The 17,182-nt window shown below is 39.4% G+C and overlaps 1 protein-coding gene across 2 annotated transcripts in view; it reads right to left on the reverse strand.

Moving 5' to 3' along the window:
- Positions 1-3,398: 3,398 nt before the first annotated feature.
- The window catches only part of PRICKLE1 (prickle planar cell polarity protein 1), a 66,696-nt gene continuing 52,912 nt past the window's right edge, over positions 3,399-17,182 (reverse strand). For both annotated transcript variants that reach the window (XM_032688542.1, XM_032688541.1), the window contains exons 2-8: positions 12,738-12,917; positions 10,387-10,500; positions 9,409-9,546; positions 8,702-8,905; positions 7,968-8,154; positions 6,964-7,827; positions 3,399-5,639 (exon numbers count right to left, since the gene is read on the reverse strand). In XM_032688542.1, coding sequence (XP_032544433.1) covers positions 4,783-5,639; positions 6,964-7,827; positions 7,968-8,154; positions 8,702-8,905; positions 9,409-9,546; positions 10,387-10,500; positions 12,738-12,869 — 2,496 coding nt within the window. In that variant the 5' untranslated portion in view covers positions 12,870-12,917 and the 3' untranslated portion in view covers positions 3,399-4,782. The remainder of the gene's footprint in view (positions 5,640-6,963; positions 7,828-7,967; positions 8,155-8,701; positions 8,906-9,408; positions 9,547-10,386; positions 10,501-12,737; positions 12,918-17,182) is intronic.

Here is a 17,182-nt window from a genome sequence, read left to right on the forward strand (position 1 = left end):
TCTGAATTTTCAAGTGCTTTTCTATTACGTAAGACCTAAACTTACGGTCACAGAATATCTCAAGTTGGAAAGGAACAGTAAAGATCATTGAGTACAACTCTCTGCTACTCGCAGAACTACCTAAAACTGAACCACATGACTAGGAGCATCATCCAAGCTCTGGCAGCTTGAGGCCCCGACCACTTCCCTGGGGAGTCTGTGACAGTGACTGACCACCCTCTCAGTGAAGAACCTTTTCCTCACGTACAACCTGAACTTCCCCTGATGCAGCTTCATTCCATTTCCTTGTGTCCTGTTACTGGTCACCAGAGAGAAGAGATCGGCACTTCCGCCTCCACTACCCATCTTGAAGTTGTAGACTGTAATGAGGTCTCCCCTCAATCTTCTCCAGGCTCCTCCTCTAATAGCCTAATCTCTTTCCTATATTGTGGTGCCTAAAACTGCACACAATATTCAAGGTGAGGCCACACCAGTGCAGAGTAGAGCGGGACAATCCCTTCCCTCAACCGGCTGGAGATGCTTTGCCCGATGCCTCCAGGACATGGTTGGCCCTCCTGGCTGCCAGGGCACTGCTGACTCATATTCAACTTGCCTTTGACCAGGACCTCCACAGCCCTTTCTGCAGGGCTGCTCTCCAGCTTCTCATTCTCTAATTTGTATGTATAATCAGAACTACCCTTGTCCCAGGTGGAGAATCTGGCACTTGCTCTTGTTCAACGTCATGCAGCTGCTGATTGCCCAGTTCGCTAGTTTATCCAGATCTCTGTGCAGGGCCTCTCTGCCCTTGAGGGAGTCTACAGCTCCTCTCAATTTAGTATTGTTAGCAAACTTACTTAATGTACATTTGACTCCTCTCTTTACCATTTATAAAAACATTAAAGAGCATTGGCCCTTTTACTATAATTCTTTGAGCCTGACCTGTCGGCCAGTATTCTTGAGTATTTTATATTAGCTAACAGGTCAGTAAGATCTTTCAAAAGTTTGTTATATTGTCCTTTGCTTAATCTGATTATTTTGAAAAAATTGATTAAATTTTACTCATGAACTAATGAGTCTTTAATTTTTTTAAGTGCTGTTTCTGTGAAAGGTTTCATTTGCATTCATAAGTGATAGGTTACTGATTTTCCATTTAATACTTGACATTGTGTTGAATGTTCACATTTAACCTTTTGGGATGTATGCTTCCTGTTGATGTAAGTAAAATATACTATGCCAGTTCCTTAACTTAAGGAAGAAAGATGGCTTTTAGTCTTGCTTCCTTTAGAACAAGCGTGTAGTTCAGATTTATTTCAGATCAATATAAAAAAAAATTGTCTCTGGTCTAGAGAACAGCCTCAGTGGGGCTCCTGGAAAGTGGTAGGAAGAGCACTGGTGAAAGGAAACATGCTGTGATGGAGGAATTTGATTTCTTTGTTGCTGTAAGAGCTACTGAAAATGGAAGTTACTCCTTGCACTTGATAATGTGCAGATCTCATAAAAGAGTAAAAAAGAGGTGGAAATTGAAGGAAAGGAGTATGGAAATTCAGTGCTATCTGCCGAGGCTGGTTCTGTAACCTCACTTGAGTGAGTTGGCAGCTTTGAATGACAATGTAAGCAGTAAGGGTGAAAATCAGCAACAAAACCACTATGGATATGAAAGTATTAGCTGGTGTAGTGGTGCCATGCTTTGGGTTTCTGATGGAAGCTGTTGATAACAAAGAGATGTTTTAGCTACTGCTGCACAGAGCTTACACAGAGTTAAGGCCCTTTCTGCCTCTCACCCCACCCCACTGGTGAGGAGGCTGGGGGCCCACAAGAAGTGGGAATGAACACAGCTGACCTCAAGTGACCACAAGGATATTCCAGACCATACGGTATCATGCTCAACTTATGAAGCTGGGGGTGAGGGTGAAGAGTTTGCCAGGGCTGCTGCTGTTCAGGGACAGACTGGGTATTATGTGGCTAGTGGTGAGCTACTAGGGTTTTTTTGGTATCACTCCAGGGTGTTGGTTGGTTTTTTTGTGTTTGTTTTTTGCCTATTAAACTGTCTTTAATTCAGCCCATGAGTTTTCTTTTATTCTTCTCTTCCCCATCCCACTGGGGAGATAGTGAGTGAGCAGCTGTGTGACATGGATGCCTTTGAGGCACTTGGAATACAGGTCTAATAACACAACCCACATTTTAGAGCTTTGGTGACTGTATCTGAGTCTTGTGCTGGTTGCAGACACTACATCCCATACCATTCTATTTAAGGTGGAAGAATCAATTATAGAAATATTTCTCATAGGAAGTGGTCAAAAATAATAAAGAAGAAATTCTTTATGTCAAGCTGAGAAAACTAAATAAAGTTGTATAGTCATCTTAATTTTTTTTCTTGAAGAAAGTATTAAGAAGCAACTAGCAATCTATGGAAAACTTTTATCATCTACTATTCCATAAGACATTGCCATTTGGGAGAGTACATATGCTGCATCTCAGGAGATGATGTAAGATCAGAAGAAATACCGGTGGAGACAGTTCTCCATGAGACAGTTACTTGGTCCAACAAAGGACACAGCAGCAGTGGTACAGCATTTTGGTTTTGAGGACCCTGGTTTCCCATTTTTGGAAATGCAGGCAAGAAGGGAAGGTCCTAATAATTGTTGGAGCATCTTGGGGAAGGTATTAAGAAGTCAACATCTCTCCTCATGCCCTGTAACTCCTGGCAGTCTGATGGCTGTAAAGCATGTGGTGCCTGAGCCAGGGCAGAGCCTGCCAGCTGGAACCATCCCACACAGTGCCTGTCGGCCCATGCGATGTAACAGTGTATTGCTTTGATCAGCTTTCACATACACAAGACTTGTTTGTACTAGAAAAGTAACTTACACAGCAAGTAACCACTTCTGGGAGTAAAGGATCTGTTACTCATTTTACCCTGAAAAATACAAGCAAGTAACTGCTAGTCTGATGTATCCTTCGCAATAGCTTCATTTTCTTTGGTGTAAGCCAGTGCCCATGTATCCATTCCTTACTTTTAGCTGCTTTTGTTTACAACTTCTATATCGTCAAGAAAGGCAAGCTTAGTTTGATTTGACAGGTTTTTCCTGGTAAGAAGCATCTACTATTTCATTCATTTCCTTTCTTCAGGTGGTCAGAAAGCCAATGGCTTTAGCATTTACTATCTTAATTAGTGGATGTCACTGTTAACAAATTTCTGCCCTTTATTTAAAACAGTGGAAGAAGTTTATTATAACTTAAAGTAGCTTGTGCTCCACATCTCAGTTCAAGGGAACTTTTGAGATTACCTACAAAGTTATAGTTTTTGCCAGCTTGCCTTCTCTAACCACCAAGTATCTCTCTTCCTTTATGTAGGTGAACTTCAGAAATTATTTTTGGGAAAGGAGGGGGAACAATAATAATAAAATCCACATCCACAGGAGTTGCATACTGGTTGTACTGATATATTCCAGGCTTGTGTGGTTTTTACATTTATATAGTTTACATTTTGCTTGACGCATAAATAACACTTGCAAGATTAAGAGGGCCATAGAGAGTATTTACATAGCCCCACCATGCATACAGAGCTTTTAATACCTAGTAGACAAAATTAAGCTGTTTTGCACTGAACATTTTTCAATATTTTTCAGCTTAAACCCCCTGACTAAAATACAAGCAATATTTCATCCATAATGCTGCTGTTAAACCCTTAACAAATCTAGTTTGATCTTGTAACAAACTTCTTCAAATTCAGGGATATAAAAATATTCAGATTTTAAAATTTTAACTGTACAATATGTACATTAGTATTTGCACTGTTAAATTATGAATACATTTAAGCCTATGAAATACTACATTATAAATATCAATGTTTTTGACTTAGAATTGCAGCTAATACATTTTAAAATCTGGATAATGCATGTGAAAAGACACAATTCTGGAGCCTAATCCTTTAAGCCCTTATGAAAATATTTGTTACGTAAGTAGATTCATTGACTTAAATGGGGTTACGTGCCTGAGCAAAGGACTCCAGCAGTTTTACCTCTCTCACTGCTGAGGGGTGGGGGGCTCAACAGAAGAAACATCACCACTCACTGGCAGCTAAGTCCAATTCCAGCAGCTGGATTAATACCTTCCTTTAAGCAGGCACAAAAAAACCCCCAAATCCAAAACAACCACCTTACACTTTCTCAAAAAATTGTGGAGGAAAATCCATGAAAGTTAAGTGTAAAAACCATTTACTGTTGCTCTAGGATACATCAAGGCTTCAAGCATTTCAGCTCCCACATTCTGATTTTTACCTCTTTAAGGAGCATTTTCCCAAATTAAAAAAAAATAAAGTTCCAGTTTTTGAAAGGGGAAGAATGAGCTTTATCTGTGAAGAAAAGACACAGCATAGAGCCTTCTTTTTCTTAGCAGCAAGAGGAAAAAGTCAAAAGTCACCTATATGGATACAGCTACAGCACAGGACTGACATTTTTATTTACTTATCTTTGTTGAATCCTCTCTCAGATAATTCAGTAGGTGAATAGCGAGCATAAAATAAAATGTCTACAAAAAGTCTCTATCAAGAACTGCAGTAACAGTATTTTGACAGCTGAAACACAGTATGTAAACCTAGCAGTATCTGAGCAGATCATTTGGTGTGGGGACATTTCTGAATGTTACTTGTACAATGTAAACTCTGGCAGGGTTATCATTTACAATGGCAAAGCATTAAGAACTTTAGCAACTTGTCTAAGTACAATTATTAATATAAAAAGATGTGGTTCATACTGTAGCTACAGAGTTGACTGGTCTTCCCAATTAAGAAATATTAAGAATTAATTAAGAAATAATGCAATTTTTTCCTTTGGGTCCCCTCTTCTTCTTTGATTTGGTTGTCCTTTGTCCAAACTGAGAAGTAGATAACACAGTAGTTGGACCAGAAAGATCATCTGTATAGTATGGATATCTCAGTGACCGTGGTTGTGGAATTGGCTGTCCTAGAAAATATCCTTCCTCTTCAGAATCTGATGATGAGGATGAAGTTGAACACCAGGAGTCATCTTCATCACCATACAATCCAAAAAACTTATCAACCACCTGATTCCTCAGTGCATAGTCAGACCTAGTATGGGCATATTGTCCATACAGCTCCGCATTTTGAATAAATGCCCGAAGCTCACGTGAGCTCCTATTCTGAATAAATTTTTCATGATCCTGAGGGGAGTAATAACGAAATCTCTCTCTCGGAGAGCTTCTTCTTTCTGTGGCCAAGTTAAGTGCATTATCTGAACGAGACTTCCTACTTCTTCTGCGATGGTGAGAAGGCCGATTTCCACGTTCTTCAAAATGGTAAACACGCCTACGAGTCCTTTCACTCATTGGAGGCTGACGTATTTCAAGATTCTCATAACTTCCATTATCAATGACATCATCTGAAAACTTCACTTGCTGTGGTCTAGACTGGGATTTAGATCTTCTCAGTACAGGCATATGGACTGGCTTTTCCTCTGGCAAGACTTTTTCCTGACACAACTCTGAGCTCAGACTCTTCAAGGACTCTGTGCTCCGGTGGAGCATTGAAGAATTTAGAGTTCCCATGTTGCTCATCTTCTCACAGTCCTCCACATCCAGCTCTTGGAAAGTTTGCAAAGAGTAGAGAGATGGCCGTGGCTTGCCTTCTCCATCCATTGAAGCCCCTGTGGGGAAAAAAGAGGAAAAGGAAATGAGAGAAGCATGATGGAGACAAGTATTATAACAAAATATAAAATGTTTCTTGTCAGCAAAGCAGACCTTTTGGAACTATTCAGAACTAAAGGACTAGCTTCATAGAAGATTAAACTTGGTTTTGACTTAAAACATTTAAGTATTAGCTCTGATTACCAAAGAATTAGTTCATGAGGACATCAAGAGCAGAAATTCTATTAGTTTAAAATTTTGAAACATGAATACAGCTAGGCCTTTAAGAAAAAAGGATTATTTAAAATTATTCTGCAGTCTATGCTTGCCATTTTTAGGGTTAAAATAATTCATGTTTCTGGTACTGCCAAATGCATGTTCCAGCTGTTGCTACAGGAAAGCCAAGCTTTACTGCCTTGCAAAGAAGGATCCTTACCCTCCAAAAAGCATCAACAATAAGCTGGCCTGGTGTACTCCACATTTGTGTCTACTGACCCTTCATTCCCACAGCAGTGTCATGTGCCCTGTGATGGTCCCAGGTGCAACACCTCTAGTTCATTCTCCTCCTGTGCTCCCTGAAACAACCTCCCCTCCTCAGTTCCTTCATTACTGCTTGGCAAATGCAGCCAGCCTGTGGTTGGGCCTGAGCTACATGAGTAGTTGCAGTAATTCAGGTTACAGGAGGAAAAGAATGGAGAAGATGACTGAAAAACTTTTAAAATGGGTCTCTAACTCCCAGGTTTGGGGGTTTTGTAGGGAAATAGGAAAGGAAGGTTAACACACACTTTATCCCTTTGGGTAACTTTTGACAATCACGTTTCACAAGGAGATTCACAAAAGCGGATTACCAGTTTCCTTTTAGTCAATGGAGAAAGATAATCTCATAAACCTAATTTCCTAAGGCTAAGAAGTTTACCATCCTTTCAGACTTCCTACATATTTTTACAAGCAAATCAGGAAATTATCTAAAGTGTTTTGCAGATTAATGTTATCCTAATATATAATGCAACTTCTTGTACTTAAGGTATGGCAAAAATAAATTGTCATTTGCTTAAAGTGGTGATTCGTATATAACAAATGCACAGTTTAAGACCATTCTTACTCTGTTTGACACAGAAAGAGAATTCAAAAGGAAAGGAGAAGAGTCTAATAGAATTTAAGTAGCAGAAACATATCTCACTAAAGATTATGTGCTTGATTAAAGCTGTTGCCTACTTTACACGCATCTCCTACTACTAAAGCTTTTTAGAAATCACAGGAATGAAAAATCTTTGTTGAAAATACTCCAACACTCATACTTTGGTTGACCTCTCCATCAAAACCATTCATTTATTTCCCCATTACCTGTTATGTTAGACAAAGCCAAGGAATCCATTGAGTCTCGAACACTTTGTTCTTGCTGTTTCAAGTCAGACAAACATTCGAGTGAACCTCCATACCATGGTGTTTGGTCATGTTTGTATCCTGATGCCCCATGTTCCATGTCTAGCTCCTGGATTTTCCTGCTGCTGGCAGGGCCTGGGTGGCTGCCATATGCAGAGTCTCCCAAACCATCTTGTGACTGGGCCCAGTACATGTCTGATTGATACTTCTTACTTGCTAGGCTTGGATTATTTTTTTTCAAGTCCAACTTGCTCTTGACCATGCTATCAGAAATCCAGTGTTCACTTGATCTAATGTCTACTTCAGCGGGCTGCTGGAAGAGGCTTTTATCACCAAACTTCAGAAGAAGTTGAGTCATGTAATCTTCATGTTCTGCCCATTCTTCAGGGTCTTCAGGCATTTCTTGCTCTACTCTTCCTTTCCAGAAATCTTCATTAACGAAGCTTGCCTCTTCCCTTGAAAGGCTTAAATCATCCAACTTACGAGAGAGAGTATCATCAGCATTGTCTGAAAGGCCAGGAAATTTGTAATTGACGGCTGGTGACAGGAGGAGAGACTGACGGCACTGGTCAGCTGACCGGCTGCTTTTTCCCATGCGGACACTCCTCCTGGAATCTCTGGATCGAGCAGACTGAAACGCGGAATCAGAAGAGTCAGAGGCATGAACATCCTCTCCCAAGCTGCAGGTTTTTGAACAATAAATCTGCCCTTGCTTTGGAAGGAAAGGGCAGCCAAGCAAAGAGGTCTTGCACTGAGCACAGGAAAAGCAAGCTTCTGTGGCGTGCCAGTGCTGTCCATCATAGGTCATCTGAGCATGGTCAACACCTAGAAAGGGAGAAAAGCAGTGCTTTGAGTTTCTCTAAAAAATTACTTGCAGAATTCATGCTTCTGGAATGTAAAATCAGTTCATAAATTGGCTTTCCCTTTCCCTTAATTTGTAACTTTAATGCTTAAAAAGGACTTACCAATATGTTCCCCACAGGTCTCACAGTATTCCGCATAGAGAGATTCAAAACAGTTACAGCAGAACGGCCGCCCATCCTTCATGATGTATCTCTGTCCACCCAGGATTGTTTCACACTCAAGGCAACAGAAGTGCTTCATATGCCAGTGGCGACCTTCAGCTTCTGTACACTCATCAGCAAAAATTATCTGTTCAGAAATAAAATGTATACTTTTAGTTAAGTGGCCAAAACCTGACCTTGGGAGTTAGAGTATGTAAAATATCCTAGCTCTGCAGTTCATACACTAAGTTTATTTTTATTTAGCTGCCTTTTGCCTACAAAGATAGAAACAACGACCTCCCACAGCAATTGTGGCATTCCAACCTTTTCTATAACAAAAAAAAAAAAAAGAAAACCAGCACATTTTAAAGCAAAAAAAAAAGGAACCTAAGAATTCAACCATTAAAGAGGCCTCTATAAGGATGATATTTTGGAATATTTGTACAGATACTTTTTCTTATTCCATCTACAAGGTTCAACTCTAAACACAAACAGGTTTGTGCCTTCTAAATACCATCATATTGCTTGTAATATTGCCAATTTGACAAGAAATTAAATACCCCTCAGCCTCCAGACACATCTGTGCAGCAGAGTTCTGACTTCTTAAGTGACTGCATTTGAAGTTATGAATTTCCCAACTGCAGTTTCTTAACTGAACAGGAGTGTAGATTGGCTGTAAAATGTGAATTATTTACCTCATCACAGGCTGAACATCGAGGTTTGAGAAGTTCAGCATGGTGTCTGCCACAGTGAATTTTTCCATCTTGGTAGAAGTAGATCAGGTCAACAAGCAGCTCATTGCACGTGAAGCACACAAAACACGAGGGATGCCAGCACACACCGGGCCCGGCTCTCGAGGCAAAAACTGCAACTTCACCGCCATTTATTTTGGTACCACACTAGGAACAAACGCAGAAAGTGAACACAGTTCCCATCCCAAACTACTAGCTTCTTGCCTTTAAACTAAGTTAAAACACCAAACCCAGTATGAGATTTTATTCCAAAATTCTGACAAGAGGGAAAAAATGTTATCAATTTTGGTCTAGACAAACTGTGTCTCAATGAACCTTTTGTGAATATAAGTTTATTTTATACAAAATAGCATTTTAAAGCATATGTCTGTTTTTCATTTGTCATTACTTTAGTACGAGTCAGCATTAGGGTTTTTTTTCGAGTAGGAAATACATCAAAGACTCAGTTCATTCCCAGTATCAAAGGTTGTGTTTTGCTTAAGCAAGCACTACCTTCTTTCTTCTTCCATGCAGCTTCAAAAAATCCTTTTTTTTTTGGTTTTGTTGTTGCTTTCAGATATAGGCAGAGATAAGCTTAAATTTTAATACTGAGATACTGTAGTTTTAGATTATTCAGCCTGGTAGTCAGCTTGTGGCACTAGGAGTATTACCTGTTCACAAACTGCATGCATCACTGCTCTTGAGAGTAGTTTAATAGTGCCTCGGCCAAGTGCCTCCTTTTTGCGCTGAGAACTGAATATCTGCAGTTCCTTCTTTTCTTCTTCACTTAAAGACTGGCAGTATCTCACCTTCCAGTGAAAACACAAGAGAACTTATTTTATACACTGAGCCTTTAAAGTAACACATTAATAAGTAAGTGCATATATGCAAGGAATTCATCAGGCCTGCTGCCACTCATCATTAAACTTTTCCAACTTGCCTTCTCTGCCATCTTAATATTTAGGTAATATGGCATAACACAAAAGTAGTATGGAGAGAGATTGTGCATTAGAGGAAAAAACCCCACCATGCTAAACTAAGGAGTTGTTTAGGAAAGAAAAAAGATTTTTAAAAGCCAATCTAAAATCTGCTGCTATCCTAAAACAATGGAATGAACCCAAACCAGCCCTAACATTGTCTTTTAGATTTATGGTTAAGTGCCCACAACTAAGTATTGCAGTAGACACAAGATCTTAAGTATTGACATCCGCGCCCCTTTCCTTACAAAGAGCTTGTTTGTTATTTCCACTTCTACTCCAAATTACACTGCATAACTGAGATGCAAACCTTTTACTATCACAAAGCATCCTTTTTGTGCGCTACAATGCAATTTCAGGAATTTGTAGGTTCCTGGTAATTGGTGGGTGGCTGCAAACACTATAAAACCAACTTGTGTTAAGTTTATTGCAGTGACACCAACCTCCCTAACAAGCAGAAGCAGTGTCCTTCCAGACAGCTCTTATCTGCACACAGGCCGAGCGGACAGCTGAACAATGGACTCAGTGTACACACCATGCTGCTTTATAGCTCAGATGCCACTGCAGGCCATGGTTTAGGCTTGTAATAAATACACAGACAGGTAATTCTCAATGTAAAAGCTGGCAAGGAGACCCCAAGCCCTGACGGTTCATGCTAAATTCTGTATTTACCTCATTATCATGGGGTGGCAGCTGATAGAGAAGTTGTTTAATCCGGTGTTTCTCTCCAGGACTGTTAACGTAAGGGACCTTCTCCTCTGGCAAGCAGGCGAAATACAGCTGGACCTGACCAGGAGAAACACAGAGTTCAGTCCAAGGGAGATGCATCACCCAAGCACTGCCAGCATCTTTTAGCTACTGTTTTATCTCAGGTCTCATTTATGAAGGAAGGAGGTCACGCTACATTAGACCTATGACAGGGTTTTTGCTGAAAATACGAGACCCAAATAAACCAGCTCAGCAAACGTGAATTGTCTCTGATAAAACTAGCACCCAGCTGCTGAATTGCTTTTCTGGAATGCAATTTGCAGTGACAATTAGGGGGGTATCATAAATTATGCACATTTAATGTTCTCATTATTCCCACCCCCTTTAGGGCTGGTCAACAACTCTGTGGAAATTCCAAGTTTCCCTCTGTAATTTACCACACAAGGCATGAAGCTTTCCAGAAAACAGCCACTATATAAACAAATTTAATTTGCTCTCTGCATTTTACACATTGTTGAGACAAAAGCTGTTTTGTAGTCTCCTGCTGACCAGGTTCACCCAAAGCATCGGTTTTCATTGCTTCCATGTGGGCTTTGGTAAGAAGGTGGAAACATCCTTCCCTTGGGAGGAGGCTGGATCCAGCCACATTTCAATCAGGTGCAAGTTAACCATGGAATTTTCATGGGATGAATGTTTTTTTATCAATCTTCACTCTTTTTTTTTTTTTTCAGAAGAATATTATGACAGGAAAGCTGTAATGAACACTATGACAAAGCCCAATGGCAAAAAATATTTTTGTGGAACAGCTACAGATTTATTGTTTTTCCTATGCAGCTTCCAGCTTGTCATGAGACCTGGGGCTGTAAATTTTGCTATTGGGAAAAATATTACTTGCCATCCAGATTTAGATAATTCTCAGGTCAACAGCTTATTACTGTTCAAGACAGATGAAAAAGAAGCAGTAATCTGTCACTTAAGGCAGGAAGCAATCAAAATTATTAGACAGGCTGTACAAAACATGACTTAGTCTTCATTTAACCAAAACTTAAAACAACTGAAGTTTACTGTAAGCCCACTTGCTACTAACTGTATTTCAAAAAGCTCTGAAAAAAGATAACATGCAGCAAGAAGTGAAGCTTTAAAGATACTTTCTGTCCTTTTCTCAAGTTTATTGCACTGTTCTCAAAGTAAGTAATTTATCTTGGGAAAAAAAAAAATCTTCAGGGAGTTTGAGCTAGCTGAGATTATGAGGATATTTTAGGGCATTTAATTGTTCTGGCAGAATGTTAGCTTGCTGTTTGCCTTAAGGTCTGATTCATTAGGATTCTTATAGATGTTAAGTAAGTGATAAAAAGAGTTGCCCTAAAAATAGCCCATTATTTGCCATTCCTGCTGACTTGTTACTTTACTCACTATTAAGAAAATATCTCTGCATTGCAAAAAGGAGACATCTTCTGCACTTTTTTTAACTACAAACTGTATAAGCTTGCCAGGATTGCTCTGCCTCCTCTAGCAGATGTTGCAAAGCCACTCTGGCCATTTAACACTAAAGTCTGAGTTCTGGATATTAGCAAGTACACAGCTTAAGCACAGTTACAATATCATCAAGTAAATGAATACCATGAGAGGTTCATTTTGATCTCCCACAGAAACTTGCTCATAAATAATTTTACTTTTATTTCCATTACTGTGATGTTATACAAAAAAAAAGGGTAATGAGGAGAGGGGAAGGAACAGCCCAACCAACCCATGAGTGTCGGCTCCAGACACCATGCAAGAGGAATCCTAGCAGGGACAAATGACAGGCATACAACTATTTAAACAAGTGTAAAATATGTTATTATTTGTCACAGTGATAGAACACTTGCATTTACGTGCACTGTAGTATCATCCACGTTCTAGATGTCAAATGCCTAATTTGCCAAGTGCAATGAAGTACTTGGCCAAAGAGCACAATGCCATGAGGTATGCCATAATATTTAATTTAACCTAATAACTACTTTCAAAGAAAAAGCACATTTCTGTGCTACTTTTAGACTTGACAATACATATCTCTGCAGCACATACTTAGTGAAAAACCTTGACTGGGAACTGTTCTTTGGAACATAAAACTCCTCAGGGTTGAGGATTTTAAGCTCCCTACACACAGCCTCATTGGAACAGGAAACAAACAAAAAAAGAAGTGAAAAGTTCTATATGAATTAAAGTTTTATACATTATAAGAATTTAATTACACTTGTAGAAGCAACACATCACTCCCTCAGACAGTCCTCCTTATGAGGTTTATTTTTAAAATGCAGAAGTATAGTTGGTACCTGCTCTGGTCTGAGGCCTGGGGGAACCCAAGCATATTCCTCCAAGGCACAGCCAGAGTCATCATCAGAGGTTGAGCTTCGCTGACACCCAAAAATGAGGTTATTGGCTTTGGGCTCCATCTCCAGTGGCATGAGTGTGAAGCGTTAAATATTTCAGCTGCAGCTCATCAAGAAATTGATCTAGAGAAAGAGATTAATAGAGCTTTAATAAATTTGAACATGCAGCAACTAATTATCAGTGTAAATGATCTTAAAACAGTTCAGTATTCCTTTTGTTGTCCAGAATTATAAATTATTGAAGCTTCATTACAACTTGCTATAAGCAATTCAAAAGTTCTTGAAAGAGTTATAAAAATAAAACTACTCAAGAAAAAAACAAAACAAACCCTAGACACACACTACGACAATTGGCAACCACAATGTATTTCAATATTAACACTTGTCACCTTTTACAGTTCTGCTTGTTTCACATCAGGTTTTACATAGGTATATCCAGGAAAGACTCATTGAGCAGATATTAACAACATGAATGACACAAGCTCTTCCTGAAGCCATTACTACCACTAATCTAGTAAAACAAAAGACATGACAACCACATGTTAAAAACTAAAGAAATTACTGGGGAAAGATAGTTGTGCAAGTAGCATCCTGTTGTTCACAAGGTAGGCACAGAGCAGCAAGCATCTGCTGGATTCCTCTGAGAACTTTGTTTTAGCTGTATGGGAGCAGAAGGGCGTTGGTCCTGCTAAATATCTGAAATTCAATTATGCCAGATTAGTCTCTGTAAAATACATCATGATTGTTCTGTCAATTTAAAACCCTACAGGGTGATGCTTCTGTTGATTCATGAAGCCTGCAAAGCTTAATATCACTGGGATCATTTTGAGTAACAACTGGCAAAGAAGGCTCTCACCAAGATCCATAGCAGTCTGCAGTAAAAAGCTTAAGATAAATATCTTACATTAGAATGTCTAGCAGTTCTTAGGAAATTCAGACGAGGAATTTCAATGAATATATATATATATATATATATATATGTATATATATGTATAAATACAGATAATCAAACCCACAGAGGATGTGTCCTAACATGGCAGACATCCTGACCAGTCAGGGTAGGAACAAGCTTGCTGTAACAGTACCACATTACACATGAGCTATGTCTTCCCCATTTTAGGACATTCTTTCACCTATTTATCTAAACACAGATCCAATTTTGTGAGTGCTAGATCTGAGCAGCAGAAAATTCTAATCTCTTTGCCATATAACCTTGCTGGTGGGTCTAATTTGGAGAGCAATCTAAAAACTTCTGGTGAGTCCCATGTTATTACATATCCCGTGTATCACCACCATATTAGAGAAAGTAAGTTGCTGATAGATCACAGACGGAAGATTTAAGACTGTGTACCCAACTATTTTGCTGGTTACTCAACAGGAGTTTCTCCTTCAAGCATGAGGCACTGGTTAGTGCCAAGTTCTGATGATTCAGCACATAAACTAAACCTGTTCCATAAAAAGTGCCCACATGCATCCAGAGCAACAAACTCACAGAAATTACAATATCCAGTAGTATACAGTCTTATCTACTCCTATTTTCTATACATCTATACATTCCCACACCCAATAAAAAGAGATGGCATTACTTAACTCTTCCACTGGGCTAGTGCTCATAGAAATTAAGTTATTTCACTTTACTCCAAAACCTTCTGGTTCAAAAACATAGGCATTATTTTTGGTGCATGGCTGAGATGCCAACACACTTCATAGCTGCACTGTAATAAGAGATTAATTTAATATTTGATGGGGCAAGCAAACCTGCCAACTTCCCTTCTGAGAACAGGCTATTTCTGGAAAGCTGGTGAGCTGTCAGGCACATGCCTGAAATCTTACTCAAGTTGAACAACTGAAGGTTAGCAAAATAGCTTCTGAGTTTAACACTGCCATATCACCATCTTTCTCAAGGAAGGTGAGTATAACCAAACTCAATCCTATGTATTTCAAATAGAAAACAGACTTCCTGGTACTTACTATATCCCTTGAATTAGTTGCCTTCAGAAACAAATGACAAGAGACTGTTTCCCTTTTCAAATTACTAATGGAAGTAAAGTTAAGCATCAGGTATGTTTTTGTTATTACTTGCATAAAACTGGGGTTTGAGGAAGGAGGGATAGAGGAATACTGAGATGCAGTTAGGAAATCACTCTAGCAAAAAGAGGCAACAGTGCTCACTGTTGCTGAGGGATGGGGATGCTCAGGTTGGCAGCTTGTGTCCTGCATCATCTATATCCAAATAACTCTTAAGTAAAAAGTCACTATGAGGATCATTGAGAAGCCCAATTCCTTCCAATATTATCTCAGCAGCAGATGAACTGTTCTACCATTTCCCCTTAGAAAGAGGCAGATATCTAATTTACAATACTGTGTCACTCACTGACATCTGAGCTGGTATTTCCAATTCTTATGGCATCGCAACGCAAGAACTTGTGGTGGTCAAACAGTGAGTTTTCAAGAACTGACTCCTGCCCAAAAACCCAGGAATAAAAGGAGTCAGTAGGTGAAATGTCTTTGCCAATATTTCATTAGGCAGCCTGACCTCAACCACACACCACACAAAGCAGATTTGAAACATAATTTAGGCAAAGAGACAGGTTAAGCTCTGGCAGTGCCTCGGCACTTGAGCAGAGTGTACCCCTGCCCCATTCACACAGTGCCAAACACTCACAAGCCCACCAGTAACTGAGTAATCGCTTCGTATTGATTGTGCAAAACCCTTTCTCTGTAAGATCAGAGATTAACTTCTCTGACTTACTTCTCTTGAAAGGCAAGGAAACAATCCAAAATCTGAATGCATGGTGATGTGTTAACTTTGCTGAGTATTTTGAATACTAAGGCTAAATACTACTTCCACACTGCAAAAAGCAGTGCTGGGAAACGTCAGGATTTCAACTAGCAAAGGTATGTAAGTGTAGGAGTGCTGCCTAATTCCTAAGGAAGACAAGGCACTGGTAAGAGACCAGACTGCTTTTCTGCAGAAACTGGTCCTGCCTGGGCATCCTCTGACCAATCCATTTAAGAAAGCTTGCACACCAACAAGAGGAAACCACAGACCCACAGGTCCAGTTTCCAGTCATACAGGACAGTTGAAAGTTTGGATGATACAGAATAAAGGAAAAATACTCCTTAACTCCAACTCTAAAATGCAACTTTATTGTCAGGGTTCTCCTCCCCAGATAAGGCAACTGGAAATGGTCAAAGCAAGGTTCACAAATCTTCAGTAAACTGAGATTACTCAAAAGGACATCATTCACTTTCAAAGAAAAATGCTCCCACAGAGCAAACGCAAAGCTGGCTATAAAATGACTGACAGTACATCACGTATCAATATGGCCATGTCACAAATACTGTGGTGTTGCTGAGAGCAAGGTTTCTAATCCAGCCTAGTTTAACAGCAGGCTATCTGCAGAACTATTTTAGCAATTGCTTGTTTAGGAGTTCTTCTTCCTCTCCTGCTCAAGCGCGATTTGGTTTGCATTTAAAACTACAGGGTTTTTCCTCCCTGCCTCCCAACCACACTCATCCTTCAAAGTGATCTGTTTAAAATGATTACATCCTAAGGAAGATTCAAATGAATATAAACAACAGCTGAAAAAATAAGTGCTTTCCAAGGGATGAGTAGAAAGGTGCGTTTTCTACTCCTGCCATGACACCTACAGAACACAGCAAGGATGTTTTGTTTTGCTTTGCTTTCTTGAAGTCTGTGGAACATTTTGAGGTTTCAGCTCTGTTCAAATACTACCTCTTAAAAAAGGCTTTATAGTCTACAAGGAGGTATTCACTGGCAGGTTGACAACTATGAATAACATAATTGAACTACACAGCTAAATTCGACTTAAAAATTAAAGCAATTAATGTGTTTTTTTCCACTGATGAATTAAAACAACCATAATATGAGAAATTCCTTAGAAGCAAAGACAAACTACACTCCTAATTACAAACCTATGGGTACAAAAAATATTGGGATATCAAACTTAGAACAAAGCTGTTGCTGAAGTCCATTTGAAGGTTATCCCTGTGCTAGGATTTCCAGCTCACTGATTATGTTCCCCCCTGACCAGATAGAAAGGTCATGATTTGTGAGCACAGTTAGACAAACATCTCCTTGCCCATCCCCTGCTGTTTTACTCTGTCCTGCAGGGTAAATTGTTTTAACAACTTTTTTTGTTAGAAGGCTTGTTAACAAGGCTGTAGGGGATACAAGATGCATATCACATGCATCCATTCACAATGAAGGCTCAACGAGTTAAGATTAGCGTGGCCGGCTCATTCCCCTGCGTATTTAATCCCTGGTGCAAGATAACTACATTAGAAGAGGAAGGGCGTAATACAGCAGCAATAAACAACCATAAAGTAACCTATTAATAATTCAAAGACTATTTCCAATATGT

This window comes from Chiroxiphia lanceolata, chromosome 5, assembly GCF_009829145.1.
Source record: "Chiroxiphia lanceolata isolate bChiLan1 chromosome 5, bChiLan1.pri, whole genome shotgun sequence".
NCBI classification, from domain to species: domain Eukaryota; kingdom Metazoa; phylum Chordata; class Aves; order Passeriformes; family Pipridae; genus Chiroxiphia; species Chiroxiphia lanceolata.